General features: G+C 40.1%; 1 protein-coding gene across 4 annotated transcripts in view; it reads right to left on the bottom strand.

Moving 5' to 3' along the window:
• Positions 1 to 16,250, bottom strand: part of LOC140301600 (AT-rich interactive domain-containing protein 3B-like) — a 52,300-nt gene that overhangs the window by 10,756 nt on the left and 25,294 nt on the right. For all 4 annotated transcript variants that reach the window (XR_011914921.1, XM_072380146.1, XM_072380147.1 and 1 more), the window contains exons 3-4: positions 14,266 to 14,340; positions 13,840 to 13,912 (exon numbers count right to left, since the gene is read on the bottom strand). Coding sequence is in view for 3 of the 4 variants with exons in the window: in XM_072380146.1 (XP_072236247.1) it covers positions 13,840 to 13,912; positions 14,266 to 14,340 (148 nt within the window). In the remaining variant the exon portion in view is untranslated. The remainder of the gene's footprint in view (positions 1 to 13,839; positions 13,913 to 14,265; positions 14,341 to 16,250) is intronic.

Below are 16,250 nucleotides of genomic sequence, written 5' to 3'. Positions count from 1 at the left end.
TCATCCAACATGAATTCCCATAACTAAACACAAGGTATAATTTAGCAACAGGTGGCAAAGAAAACTAAATGGCAGAGCATGCACTTCATCTCCTGGTTGAAGAAAATTTCCAGAACACACACCAAGAGTGCTTCGTCAGTTATCCAATGCAGCGTTGGACATCAATCCAGCATTAAACAATTAGTACAACAAGAGGGGTCAGAGATCAGCCAGGGGTTATTGATGTGTGCATTAAACTGCAGGTCAGCAGGAAGCCATGTTTTCATACCGGCCTGCTCGTGAACAATGACAGCACAACAAATGAAACACAACAGCACTGGCCCCAGAGTGACAGGCCAGCAGTTGGTTAGTCTTTAATTCACGTCTACGCTTTTGTTACCATCTGCTGTCAAATCAAAATCTGATTTCATACATTCACAATAAGCTATTTTAAGTGCCTATAACAATGCAAAGCCAAAAACATTGTCACTTCCATACAGACTTGAACAGAGTGTAATACAAGTATGAAATTAACCAAGTAGCTACTGAATTTGAGTGTCTAAAGGTGGTTTTGAAACCAAAAACACTTATTTAGTCAGTGAACACATGACATCAGTCAGGTTTCACACTTCAAAATGACCTGACCATATGTGAAAGCACCTTTAATAATACTGTAATTGCCCAAAAATCACATTAGCAACACTTGGGCAGTTTAGCAGAGAGTTCCCACATTTGTGAGAACCAACGTGCTGCCTGCCTTTGCTGTCCAACATCTGCTGTTTCTAACCCTGGAGACATTTAGCCCTAACAGGCTTAATTATACCAGCCAAAAACATCTCTTTTGATCATAGCACAGCTCCTCTGACTCACATACACTAAATGGCTGCTGTACTTGTTCCCATTTTGAAATTGTAGCCATATTTTCTTTAGAGAAGACCACATACAATATAATGGTCAAGGATACAAGACCACTTCATGACATGAGGCCTCAAGTACGCAACTACTGGGTATTTCATCTCTCTGTAAAGCCCTGATTTGTCCATTTGACCGCTCTGAGCCAATCGGTAATTGGCTGCAGGCTTCACCTCCCATCATCCTTTGCCCTGGACTGATTTTCCCCCAGGGACTGGGCCATCAGAAGCCTAGTGATTAATGGCACCAGGGGTCAGAGGTTGCTCTGGTGGGAAGTGCCGAGGCTGAGGGCCCCTGAACCACTCCCTAAGTCTTTCCTTCAGCCTCCACTGTGCACACAAGAGCCACACGGCTAGCTTTCAAACGGCTAGACTTCAGGAAAGAAAAAGTAAGGAGTATGCCTTTGAAGGATTCATATATGGAAGTGTGTGTGTGAAGATGATCGATATCTTTTTGCCTGTGATGTTTCCCCTCAAATGGAATTGCATAATGAATGCAGAATCTTCAAATCAGTTCTCTCCTGACATACAGTAAAACAGACAACAAAAAAACAACAACAAAATAAATCTGTATTCAAGAAAACTTTTGTCAGTCATATTAGAGAGAAGTTACTGATCGGGTCATGAGGAAATTGTGATTAACAGAAAGAGATAGTCTGAGTGAATATCACATTATAGTTCTACCTTTTGATCTCAATGTGATCGACCCTGCCCTCAAAAAAAGGAACAAGGTCATTTTATCTGACCCCTGACCTATTTTTAGCAGGAAACAGCTGTTCACATTAAAAGGGCTTCTATAATAAATCAATTGGGTGCCCCTGACGCCAGTGGTGGTAAATTAAATATTGCTGACTTCGCTTGATGGGCATTCTTTAAATAATTAAGAGACGAGGGTGATAGCCTTAAAGCGGCCAACACACAGGAAATGAATTTTTTACTGAATGAGCACTGGCTGGTGTGAGGTTTCACTGCCATTTACAGTGGAGAAAGAAATGGGAAAAAAGAAGAGAGAGAGAGAGAACAACACACCACCTCATATTGTTTAGTTGCTTTATCTTTTCTGATGCCTTTGAAGATTAATTTCATGCATTATTCTTTTTTTATTGATATCAGATAAGTGAGATTCGGGTCAATGTAAGGGGGATTAATCATGCAGTGATGAGTAATTATAAGATAAGAGAAAGAGAAGAAAAGAAAGTGCAAAGAGACAGTTTTTGCTGCCATTACAAGGGAAGGAAGGAAGGAGGTAAGAAAGGAAAAAAGGAAGGGGGAGGTGTTGCAGTTAGCCAGCTGGAGAAAGACTGGATTACTGCTGTAAGGAAGGTGTCAGCCAACACAAACAGCCCCTGGCCTCATGGCAGTGTCTGAGTCCTTTTAGAGCACCCACTCCCCACCACCCATCCACACCTTCCTCTTCCTCCTCCCTACCCCAATCATCACATCTACACATCAGAAAAGACTAAACCAGGTCTATGTCTCTCTTCGGCGCACTTCAGATTATTTCCTAACTTTAACATAAGTACGTTCATTTGATTTACCAGAGCAACCCTTAGTAAGAAACAGTCATCCAAAAATATTATGCAGGACGTCCACAGTGAGTGACGCATTCTGCATTACGAAATGTCAGTAAGATTAATTACTTGAAGACATAAACTGCTCCAATAATACTCTTGGTATGTCAAACTGCGTGAAGTGCTGTAATGCCGTGTCTATAAATTTCCGCTTCCTTCAGATGATCTGCTGTTGGAGATTGTTCTTTTTTTTTGTTAGTATTTTACAGCTCCCACCTAATTACACTCTAAATGATACATTTAAAGCAGCATCCCTCTAGAAATTCTTGTTTATATTCGCCTCAAAGCTAATTCATACCTTTGGAATCATGGTCTTAAAATTACTGTTTGATTTTTGGAGAACTGCGACAAAGAACAGCTATAATCCTTCATTAAAATGGGTCAGAGAGACACTGACAGGACAGACGAGTGTCTGGGCTCCACATGCTGTGAGTTTACTTTATACAGGCAGCCCTTGGCTGTTTAGTTTATATGTTCATACGTCAAGCCAGCATATTGTCAGGACCCTGCTGTATGCAGGGGCATGTTTGTTTTATTTTTAATGCGCTGCCAGGGACATAAAAGGTAAAAAAGCCTTGAGTGCATGGAATTTTCTATCTTTAGTGCAGGCAGAGCCACCACTCGCATGACAGACCAATTCATATCAAGTGTTAAGATATGTACCCTCCACATAAGGGAAGTTAAACATAACGTTACACTATAGATACATTGCTATTCCAAGCATGAAGCTAAATCTACAGCTGGTACACACACAGAAAGAAAATTCTTTAATGTCTATTACTAAAAAAAACAAAAAAAAACATACTTAGCTGAAGAGGTTTAACACCTGTCAGTGTGGCCATAGTAACAGCAGTAGTAACAGTAATATAAGTACGTAGAACACAACGCAGTGTTTAGTACTTTGCATTTGAAGTGCATGAAAAATATGCCAGATCAGATCAGCTCACAAACATAAAATACGTTTGCACAAACCGCATGTATGCCATTATTGATGAAACAATGAAAGGATTTTCTGAAAAATGCAGATTGGCCTTGCTTTTCTTTTAAATGTCAATGACTTCTTGTCTTGCTTTAACAGTTGGCTTTGAACCAGAAGGACAACTTGGTAGGAAAAGGCAAAACACATGATGATGGAGAATTCATTTGAAGTGACTATTTTTCACATGAAACAGTGAAAGGAACTTCTTTATAAGAATTATTACAGAGAGCAGACAGCCAGTAAATAAAGGAGCTGTCTTCTGTGCACCGTCAACTGCTTTCATTTGGCGTGTAAAACAGAGAAAAACTGGCAAATCTCCCAACAAAGGTCAGCCGCAACAAATCTCAATGTGTCCTGTTCACACACTGGGTCAGACCGCAGACCATAACACTATTACAGATGAAGATTAAAAGGTCTTCAAATGCAGTTTTGCAATAAAACTTGTTTTTACTAATAAAGCTGATAAATGCTTAAAACATATTGAAAGGGCTTTGACTAGCCTTTATCTTGCCAGCTTTTCGGGTGAATAATCTTAAAACTGAATTTGACATCATTAGACACACCGTGAGAAGGACAAAAACGAGAGAAACATGACTCTTTCTGTGGGTCATAAAGATGGGTCACCTGGTGAAAAAGAGGGGGAGGGGGGATTGAAAAGGTTGGATGGCGCGAAAAGTGAGATGGCCTCTCCAACTGTAACCCAAGTCCCCTCCATCCCCAGAGACCCAGCAGATCAACTGACAAGACCCCAATCAGCGCAGGCTGATATGGAGCCAACAGAGAGATGAATGAATGGATGGGCGGATGGACACACTGAAGAATGACTGAGGTTTCTTATGCTCAGGGGTAGGGGGCTGGGTTTAGTGACTTATGTATGCCAGACTGGCAATATCTTAGTTGTTCATACATTAAAAAAAAATTGCACACGGGCATTTCACTAGACGGTGAATCTACTTTTTCTTCTATCATAAGTCTTGTGTTCAAAAGGCTTTTCTATCAAGGTGATTACGCAAAACAAAAAAACATTTAAGCCATTAAAAGTAGGCATTTATTAATTGAAATACAGATTAAAGCTCTTTGTATAATTTAGCAAATGGATAAAAGGTCAAGGAGAATCTAACAAATGTAAACTGTCCATCTCCCCAACATAGCTAAAATTTCTAGTCCCTGTTATGTTTTTCTCTTTTGTTCTTGACAAAGAGGAAAATTACTGACCAGTATGCTGACTGCACAGGTTCTTGCATCCATCTATTAGTGTGTCTCACTTTTTGCTCTTCATCATAAATTTGGTTAGGTTATGCCACCCAGCAGCCTTTTATTGAAAGCAAGCAACTATTATCTATGGGTGTTTCTCCTCTCTAAAAATGTCCATAATCAGGAAATAGATGGTTGGTGAATTTGAAATTTACTAGTTACAGGCCAGCACTTTGAATGCATTACTGCGAGTCCAGCAATCTACATGTATTCTATAATTAAGAGATCAGACAATACAATCCCTATGAAATTACAAAAAACCACTATGATGGGTTCATTTGACAATACGTAACCTCAGTAGAGAATTTTTTTGATAACTTTAGGTCTTAAGCACGACAAGCTTCATACCTGGAGTTGAACTAAAGCAACCACTAAAACCTGTTGTGTTACTCATGCATGAGACACATTTTAATACGTGAGAAGTACTTCTCCACCATCTTTGCAGTTCCACTTAGTATGTGGTAATTTGTTTTTCTAGAGTAAATATGTTTAGACATTTTGTGAACAGAGATGGATGACAGATATGCCTTAATAGTGTGTGTAAAACAGGTTTGCCCTTCCAGGTATGTGAGTCTGTTAAGTGCAGTAAACTGCAGTAAAAAAATGAAAACAGCAAGTGGGAATACACGTTGTGACTTGAGGGGTTAAATGCATCTTTGATTGTTTCAGCCTTATCAAAATCTACTCTACTTGTTCTAGCTGGCTTAAAGTAACTAGACCTGATGCAACATACTGGTATACCAGTTATACTCGTATCCATTCTTCAAGGACACAGAAAGTCAGAATGAGTTTAAGAGCCAAGTTATAGTTCTAATGTAATTTGACATAATATATCTTTCAGCAAAATTCAATTTGTGACCAAGCCATAGATAGATACAAAGGACAAACAGTACATGAAAGCTTAAGTTTTTTTAGTGTTTGGGTAGTGGGGGAGGGGTGTTGATATATGCCACAGTTACACACATTGTTTGTGAAGACCTGTATTGTGAAGGGATGCCATTTAGGAAAAGGTCAATAAAGCACTCTTAAAAAAAAGAAAAAGACTGTTGAACTTAGATATGCATTCAGTCTAAAATAAGAAGTCTAAAATACATACAGAAAATATGTTCAGATGACATATTAGTTACTGTGTTTTGGTGTCAGGATTCAAACGTCCAGGTCGGTCACTTTTACTGAATGACCTCTACTCCATGTTTACATTTAACTGGAAAGTCAAGTTGGAGAAAAGTAGCCCAATAGCTTGACCCTGTAAACAGCAGAAAATGTCAAGAATGTTTGTGTGACAACTAAATGAAAATGCACAATCATAGGAGGGACTTTGGAAAAAACTGCAGAGGTTAGGCTTAACCTTTAGGCTTAAAGCGACATTAGTTTAGTTCAAAATTCAGCTGAACCTGTCAGAAACTGTGTGTCAGTGGGTATAAAGCAGAAGAAAAAAAAATGTGTAAGAATGAGGCACACAGTGGAGATAAACGAAAAAAGATTCTCCATGAGAATAAGGCCATGCGTTGCCAAGGTCAGAGGTCCAGCTGATTTATGCTGGTTTAAAGGTTATACAGACAGTTAGGTACAGGTAGTTTCAGAAGATGAAAGCCAGTCTAGTCACACTTACACATCAATACTTGGTAACTGACCAATACCTGTATCTGATACAGCATAAAAAAATAATAATAAAATAAAAATCTCCATCATCTTAAGAGTCACGAGCATTTTTTTTAGATGTAAAAGCATCTGTGTTTCGCATCCATTTCTTCCCTCGGTTTCCATTAGGCCCCTTTGCACTCACATCTTGGTTACTGTGTGGCTTATGGAACACTGCTGCAGAGCTGCACTGGAAGTGAGCTCAGGGCTATTGTATTGGTGTAGGGCTCCTCTGGGGGCTGTAATGCATTTCATACCATCCATCACAGGGGTGTGGAGGGCAGGAAACATTGCTTTAAGAGCACACACAGGACACAGATGTAGAAGCAAGACATGCAGATATGCAGAGATAGCAGAAGTTTGGGAAATTTGTTGATCACAAGAGAGTTTCATGTGCAAACAGCTTCAGAAAACCCCCACAAAGGACAGGAACAACATAGTGATGTAAAAGCACCTGGGTTTCACATTGAAATTGAATTTGTAAGAAAACAAATTTTAAAAAAAAAAGACCTTTGTGTCACTTTATGATAACGTGTCTTTTCTTGATTTATGAAAATGTTAAGTCATTGATCAACCTATGTAACTAAATCTTTGACAAGGATATCAGTTCACTATGCCGTGTGTCCATCATTCCCGTGTGCTGCTTTTCAAATGAATGCAAATCTTACTTTTGCATATTTTCCTCAACTGGATGAGTTTGTTATATTTGTATTTCAGATTTTTTTTAAGAAATATATTCAACTGAAGACTAAACAAGACACATGAGTGATCTGAGTGCCAGTATTATTTTTACTCTCACCTGTGACCTCGCTGCATGCGTGGATCTGCTTGAGGCCTACACTTGTCCTCTTCCCTGCTCAGATACTTATAAGCATAATGATTAACAACCTCTCTCAGCTCTGCAGCTTAAAGTCTAAAATCCCTGTACAGTACGGTCGTAATTAAAGATGGGCAGCACTGAGGCAATACGTGGCTGTCCAGCAGTCAGCTCAATGACAAAGGAAATAACAGGGAGATGGAAGCGATTGGGGGCTGGGATAATGAAACACAGAGGAAAATAAACAAAGAGTAGCCTTGACTGGAAAGAAACAAACAAAAACAAAAGAAAACCCCCCAAAAAGTCACAAGATTTTCATTTGATATCCCCCATTCTTCCCCCAAACACACACACACACACACACACACATACAGAACCATCAGGAGAAGTACTATTTCCTTTTGTTTTGAAGGAAGAACGTTACCACTGCACATGCTTGCTCCACAAAGGCTGGGCTGTAATTTGCCAGCCACTGGGTGGAGTCACAAAGTTAAAGATCATCTCACAGCCCAAATATATAAAGATGGAAGCCACAAAATGTTTGATCACAAATGCAGGGGACGATATGTTCAAATTGGATATGTTTTGACTCTTCTTTTTGAGTCTTCTTCTGGAATCTGGAGCAGTGATTAGAAAGTAGTAGCCGGCGTCTGTGTATCATTTGGGTAGAAACCCTTTTGTGAGATTAGGGCCTCTTTGCCGCCAGTTCTACTTTTCTGAAATGTTCAGATTATCTTTCAGTCTGACTGGCAACCTCAGCTTCAGACTACTGACAGAGTGCTTTAAAAAGCTAAATAAAAGAGCATGGCCTTGTTTCTACGCAAGCAGCCTGATGTCTCCTTTAACCTCTGCTCAGTCACCCTGGCACCTCGTCTGCCCTCGTCTCCTACTGTGGTTTCCACGTCAGCCCTCTTCATCCTTCATCCTCTGCTTTCTCTTTTTTAACACTTACAGACACGCGACGGTCACTCCCTTGTCTGCTGTCTGTCAGGGCTGCCCTATCAAAAAGTCTGGCCCCCACTTATTTAGAGATCATTAATCATCCCATGTTGGACAGGAGACCCTTTAATCCAGTCACTCCCCCCCAAGCAGGCCACAGTGTGGCCCTCCACCCTTATCCCCCATGGTGTTATCAAGTTTCAGTGGTTGTAACTGTAGCACAATAAACAGAGGGGGAAGGAGAATTTGGTGGGGGCAAAGAAGGAGGAAGGAGATAAAGACAGAAGGAAAGACAAGAGGACAAAATGTCAGTTCCTCATTACATGTAATTGCTGCACTTAATGTAAAACACACTTATCAGACCTAAAAGACTTCAGATAAACACACTCATAAATCAGATAAAAGAAACTAGTCAAAATAAGAACATTTATCACCAAATTGAAAACCTAATAGTTTCCTGTTGCCAAACAAATGTGCAGTATCTCAGATAGAGAAAAACTTTCAAATGCAAACTAACACTTCATCTAAAAGAGACAAATGTGCTCACAATACCATGTGTTTTTACTGTTAAACCAGGTGCTGCCAGTTTCCAGAATTTGTGGGGTGTTAACTAAAGGAAAATGAGGCCGTATCAAAGAGCCAGAGAATGTTCCTATTGTGGCGTGGTGTTTGTATAGAGGGCCTGCTGTTACGAGGGCCAGTGTGTGGCTGACCAGGGGAGTAATATAATGCATACATGGATCCCCCAGAGCCCATTCATGGTGTAATTGGTGTGGACAGAGCTCTGGGTCTCTGGGTTACAGTTGGGGAACTTCCTCTAATGTCCTGCTGGGAAGCCACTTTTCCCACAATACAAATACTAAAAACACAGCTTAATCTGGACACAAAAATCTTTTTTTTTTTTTTAAATCTGAGAAAACCTTCAGGAATGCGCATGTTTTAACTGCTCAACATTTTACTACTTTGACTGGTATTCTCAGCAGAGGAATCATGTAAAAAATTAACATTCTGTAACACTAAACCCCAGACCAAGACAACCAAAGACCAGACAAAAAGTCATCGGTTCTTATTTGCTACTTGGCTCCTGAACAATTTATTATGAGCTACACAGAGCATTTAAAGGAGGAAGCAGAGCATCTCATAGTAAATTTTATTATGGAGCTGCTATAAAATGAGAAACCTTCATTTTAATCATTGCCATCTTCCCCTCTCCTCCCTTTCCAACTTCTCCCTCTAATTCTGTAAATCTTTCTCGAGCTCCATCAAGACCACAACATCTTAATGAGACGGGCGACTCCTTTTCTACCACTTTATTGTCATTATCAGATCTAAATCTGGAATATAGGGATTTCCTCTACAGCAATGATAGCACACTATGTGGTCCTTCTTAAGGTGTAGCTCCACTTCCCATTAAGAAGGAAGGATCTTTCCTTAGCTGACTGCGACGTGTGAGGTTTTCTGGCTGGCGGAGAAGGAGAAACACTTGTCTTCAAGGCCCCCCAGCCCCCGCCCTTGTCCTCTTGACTGGTAATTTCAATGAACAGGAGCCTCTCTCTCTGGCTCTGTCCATCAGAGGCAGTTGGCTGCATCACTCTTATTTTCTCCCCCCTTTTTTTCCCCACCTCATCATGCACCCATTTTTCTAACAGCCTCACTTATGAAACACCCCACCTCTTGTGCCAAACCTCCATCCCCAATAAGAAAGTGCCTGGCCGTCAAAACATAACAAACAATCACCCATCTGCTCAATCAAAACCTTTAAGGTGGTTAATAGCTTCAAGCCAGCAGGAGGATTTTCTTTCTTTCTGCAGTGAGTGGGAGTGAGACAGGAAAACCTGTAATGGATCTAATGAACAGTGATGTCGCTGTAACTCATCAGGGTTATGTACACTCTTCCAAAGTGCATTTATATTACATGTACATGTCAGGCCATTAGCTAATGTTTCTTTCTGCAACAAAGGAGTAATATATACATGAGGTTCTCTGATTAATTAAGGCAGAAATCCTTCTCTAAAGTTATAAGCAACAAAGACTGGGGAAAGCAAAAGGAATTCAACGATAGACGCAACAAATATTCCTGTGACCCCTCCATAATTTGGTGTGACAGGAGCAGTAACGAAAGCAAAGGAAGTAAAGGTTAAAAGGGTTCTAGGAGTGTCTTCAGCCATTTCTGTGATACAGAGCCTATCAATGGGCCCCTTTACTCACTGACACCATTTAGGACAGCTGCTAAAATTCCTCAACCGTTAACACACACACGCACATACACACACACCAAACAGGCATGTTTTTAAGCGCAGAGGCAGGAAATGGGAATCCCTCGTAAGTTTTCCTTCCGTTGTTGCTTTCCTTTCAAGACTTAAAGGCCCCTTACCAAGGTGGGAAAAGCACCTCACCATTTGTCTCTCTCTGTCCAGAGATCCTAGTGGATTCTACTTATCCTCACAATCTGTCTCCCTAAATTAACTGTTAAACAGAGGTAAACATTCCACTTCCAATTTAGAAGCTGGCATTTTTTCACATCATGTCCAATTCAAACAAAAATGTTAAAAAAAGAAGCTGTCTAAGTCATCTCTAATCACAAAACTAGTGCAATAACATTGGCTGTATGTCTATCACACAAAACAGAAGGCATAGTGAGTGCAGAGTAATTAGAGGGTATCATCAACAAGAGCTTGGCAAAAAAGTGGCCCAGCATCTCCCTGTGATTAGGGCTCTGGTTTGAGAGACAGCAGAGGTCAGCCAAGTGCCTCTTGTCTTAAGGAAGAGATGAAGAATTCATCCTTCAGTAGCTGAAATTATACCCTTCTCTGTTGTACGATTGTTTCATCAGCTCTCCAAGATGTTTTCAAGTCAGATCCACATTCTTTTAGTATTTTACAGGCCATTACATTTTCACCTTTTCAATGACATCGATGACATTTGCTTTATCGGTGCCCTTTGATGTTCCCAAATTCAAACACTCAAACAGAAATAATATATATATATAGTTTTTGTGCCTCATATGTGTCCATTATTGATGGGCACTCTGGCGAATCAGTAATATTTGTTACAACTGTTGTCCACCACTGACCCTTGCACTCCCTTACTAGTAGTCACTTGTACAGATGACACAGGAACTTGATCCTTGCAAGCTGATTCCAGTTACACTCACCCCGGAGATGTAATTCAACTCAACAAGCTGAACATCATGCAGATAGAACAAGTTGTCACTTTCAAATTCAGACTTATTAGTGGACCAGTTTATTTACTTTAATGGGGAAGGTGGTGGTGTAATCAGTCAGTTATCTGTTTAAAGTGGCATTTTTGCCAGCTTGATGGATTTCTCTATCTGACCAGCTTGAGTAAAGGGTCAGCAAACCACTCCCAGTGTCTGCCACAGAAAGAGATGCTAACAGGAGCCTGACAGATCCTGTCCCTCCCTCTTTGACTCTCCTTAATTCATCATCCTCTAAACAAGACCTCCATGCGCTTAGCTAGATCAGACCCTCAGAGCCTCCTGCTCCTGTGGATTGGAGCGGGGCATCAAGGACAGGTCCCAGTGTAGAATCTGTTGCAAAACTGTCACCACAAAAGAATCATTTTCAAATCTTTATTTTGATTCTGCTTATAAATTTGTATCAACATTTCCCTAACACCAGCATCAAAGCACACACCTACAGTGTATCCCCCTAAGCTAGCCGTTAGCAGCTGTCGTCATTCGAGTTGAGCGCCTGTATTACTGTCCTCTCATGCATTTTTCATATCAGATTGTGAGATCAGCTTTATTTCTAAATTAACCACCACATCTGGTGCTCAATTGAGTAAATAGTATAAATTGTGTGATTGCTTTAATTTAGCAAATGCTATGCCACAAAAAACCCTTCACAAATAAGGGATTGTGCCGCTTTTGTTACACAAAAGTACTCTCAGTAAATTACTAAGAAAACAATAATTTAAAAAAACCCTGTCCACCTTATTTGTTTATTTATGTTTTTTCTTGTTACCTTTGTGTTATCACAAGAAACATTTATCTGAGGTAAGATGGCTCTCGTAGCCACCTTTTGCATGACATTAATGGCAGAGTTGGTAATAACGGCGTTAGAGTATAACGGCATTAAGATTATAACGGCATTACTAACGGTATTATTTTTTTGGTAATGAGTAATCAAATTACTTTTCCCATCGCCGTTGCCGTTACTGACAATGTGATAGAATGTGATACTTCAGTAATAGAGGAAGTTGTGTCATTCCTCTGATTCCAGTAGATAAACAAAAACTTTTCTAACCACTTCTTGTGAAATTCCCTGTCGTTGGGCTTTGTTGCGTTTGGGCTTAGCTATGTTGCGTTTCAGCATCGATTTGTTTCCATTTTGTTTTATTGACTTTTTCCAGGAACTTGGCTAAGCTTGTGTTGTTGGAGGAACATTTTCAGGGAATGAAATAGATGAAGGCACCGTGTATTTTCACTCGAGTTAGTGGGCCTGGTTGAGTCAACATCCCATAATGCTGGGCCCTGAAGAACTGTTAAGAACCATAACTGACAGGCATAAGTAGAAGCTAAACTGGAGTAAGAATTGTGGACATCCTTTTCAAAAATATGCATACAGATACACAGTCATTTATGTCCTCATAGACCAATCTACAAGTGTGCGGATACCGATCAATCACAGTGTGACATACAGCAAAAAACTATGCTGTGCGAGTACCTTCACATACAAATGGTATCACATAAATATTATGAGCTGCACACACAAATACCATCATGTCTCATCACATCCTCTTAAAACATAATGTGAAATATGCAGAACTGCAATCACATTATGATTCACTTCGGAAGGATTGCTCAACACATGTTCCCATTGTGGCTACAGGTTAAAAGCACAACTGCAATAGCGGTGGGTTGTGAAGGGCCTATTAGACAGTGACTATCCTGCACAAGATCAGCAGACCCTCCCTGTCCGTTGGCCAACTTAATAGATTAGGCCACTGTCAGATCTACTTGGCTCCGATAATGAAGGATCAACTGAGGCAGCTCTCACCTGCTGATGCCTTAAAGCCTTTACTCTTGGGAAGGGAATTAGTAAAGGATTTCTAAACTGGTGCAGTGTGAGTTGCAGCATGTTTTTTTTTTTTTTGGATTGATCAGTGCCATAGTATAGTTGACAAGTAGACAAGCTGAAACATATTGGAAGAAAAGACTCACATAGGTAAACAACTATCAAATGTACTCTTAATCTTTACTGTTCTTGCGTGTTCTAGTGCTTGAATCACCAAATAATAAATATGGGCCGCAGGCTTAACACTCGTCAGTATACAATGAAATTCCGAAAAAAAAAGTAGCAACCCCTTCTTACACTTAGCCAGGAAATGACTCTTAGGGAAAAGGAAGCTGTGCGGTATTTGCTTTTACCCAGAGGGGCAGAGGGTGACAAATTAGTTCAAAACACCCTGCATTCCTTAAGAGTTAAGAAAGCAAAGGTGAGCAATTTCTAGTTTATAAATTCACACATACAGCCAAAATACACTCTTATTTATACCCAAAACAATAGCATGTAGAGAACTCCAAATGGAAACATGTTTGAAGAAAACTACAGCGAGTGCTTAGCATTATTCATTTTAATCTTACTGGAGTACAAATAAACCTGCGCTTTTTAAGTTAATGCCAAACTAATATGACATAATTGAAAGAAACTATGAGCTTGGCAGGGGAAAAGCAAATGGCAGATGCTGTTTAATATGCTGTTAATTCCTGGAGAGTATGCTTACCTCGTTTTTGCATGAATGTAAACAGATCGTCCAAAAACTCCTTCCTTTTGGGATCATTGTCCAGCTCATACAGCTGTTAAAAGAACATAAACTTATTAGCGCATTAATGTTTCCTCTCCGAGCGCAGCCCCCTTAGAAAGTTAAATTCTCACTGGAAATATAGCTGTCTGCTGTCTTTGTGAATGGGCCTGATCGTTTTTATTTGATCTTTTTCAACCTAAAAGTATGAACTGAAATAAGCAGGGTGAAAACAACAAATATTGCATTCATTAAAAAATGTAAACGATATATATTCTTGAAAAACATTTGCTACAAGTTTGACTTTCATTTGAATTAATGTTATGACAATGTAAATTGTGTAAAAGTGTGTACTTTTGGTTGTTTTTGCAAACCATCTGGACATCACTTGTTTTTTCAAGCGCTCACCTTTGCAAAGTCTCTGGAGGCTTCTCCTCTTCCTCTGCTACTGTCAGCCTCATCTGCCCATCCTGCACTGCCATTCTGCAACAGACAAGAAGGGCAACACAAATAAGACCAGTGAGCAAACACAAATAAAGACAAAATGTTGTCTGTATTGGAAATAGAGAAATCAACAGGAAACATTGTGAAAAGGAGAAAACCTGGCTCACAGCCAAACAGTTGCAGAGTTCTATCACTAATGTAGATGATAATTTAAAGCTCTTTAAAATTAACACTGGACTGAGTTTTGACTACAAATGCCAAATCTGGATGACTGACGGGCAATTCAAGGTTCAGGTTGGAGAAAAAAAAAAAAGAAAAAGAAAAAAAGCAGTAAACCGAAACTTAGTTAAGACAAATAAAATTTTCCAACACAAACTCATCTAAACTAATGTAAACTCTAACTCCCAAGAATGCATTTATCCAGGGGTTGAGGAGTAACCTCTGGAGTTATTGTGCCCCTGAGCTCCTAAACCCCCCTCCCCCTTTGTACTCAAACATCTCCATTTGACCTAAACCATCTGCATCTGGGCCTGCCCTGCCCCCACCTATGTCTTCCGACCCAGCTGGATACACGGGCCCCCCATCCTTCAATCTTAACGCAGCTGTGACGGGTGGCCAAGTTCATGGAGTGTAGCTGGCTGTCAGGAGGGGCCAGAGGAGGGTGGGCTGGTCAGTAGCCTTAGCCTACAAGTGTGCGCCCACTCATGCACACACATACACACATATACAAATGTGCAAAGGCTGGTCATGACTGTGTGTATGTTTGTGAGTGCAGGAAGGGGGGTAATGGCCCCACAAGACGGGAAGGAAGGAAAATAAGGGCAGAAAGGAGTGCACGGTATGTGCCGACCAGGAATGTCTCCTAAAGACAAAACCTATAAAAGCATCAGGAATCAAAACAAGATCCGTTTGGAGGGGGGGCATTAATAGCTGCAGCCAGGATCTAGTTTCAACCAGGAGCCCATTGGTCAGTGGCAATTACAGGGCCCGAAACAAGAGCCAGGAGGGCAAAGGTTGTCAAGGCCCCTGAGAGCAAGCCATTTTCACCCTCTCACTCTCATGTGTGTAACGGTTGTCAACATTCATGCTCCCTAAACAAATACTCATCAGCCATCAACTTGCCATCCCGCTGCAAATGGCATGTTTCAAGGTTACTAGTTAAACGTGTTAAGACTATTGTTATAAAATGAAATCCCTGCCATTTGGAGACACCAACATGCCTAACATAATGTCATTGAGTTTGTAATTGGCTGCATTTGAAAATGTTATTTTCCCCCTCAAAGTGAAAAGAAAAAAGTGAGATTACCAGTAAATTTTTGGAATATAGAAGTTAGGTGTTCTAATCTACAGAGAGTACAGACTGGAATCATGTTACTTTAAAAAGTATGTTTAGAAAATTAGTTCACAAACACCTTATCCAAATAATTTTTTGCAACCAAATATCATTATTGATAAAATGAGATTACAACAGGTTCATCACGTGAACAGGAGCACACATTAGAGGCCCTACAGACCTTTGCACACCATTTGACCACCCCTGTTGAACTTTAACCATTATAAATGATTATGACTGAAGATAATTCACATTTTAGACAGGTATAGTCCTAGATGCAAAAAAACTTTATATGCAGTGCCGCTTAGACATGCTGGATGTTTTCTGGCTTATTCTATGACCCCTATAGTTTACACTGTGCAGTTTGTCATGGCTAATGAAACCCTAAAATAATAATCTCATATTTATAGAGAATATGCTTAAAATGTAGACCAGGTATATGCACATACAGGGCATACAAAAAGATGCAAAGACTTTACCTGTGAAGTCTCTATAGTGACATGTAATATACCTCCTTATAAAGCAGAATCCCTCAATCTAACTAAATCACAGTAAGTATTCCAACATGAGAATAATCACAAATATCAGATGCAACTGGAAAACGCAGGCAGTAGCC

The sequence above is a fragment of the Leuresthes tenuis genome, unplaced genomic scaffold (assembly GCF_036924035.1).
Source record: "Leuresthes tenuis unplaced genomic scaffold, fLeuTen1.0.hap1 SCAF_2, whole genome shotgun sequence".
Taxonomy (NCBI): domain Eukaryota; kingdom Metazoa; phylum Chordata; class Actinopteri; order Atheriniformes; family Atherinopsidae; genus Leuresthes; species Leuresthes tenuis.
The sequence above is the reverse complement of the archived record's forward strand: the minus strand, read 5'-3'. Positions and strand labels throughout refer to the sequence as shown.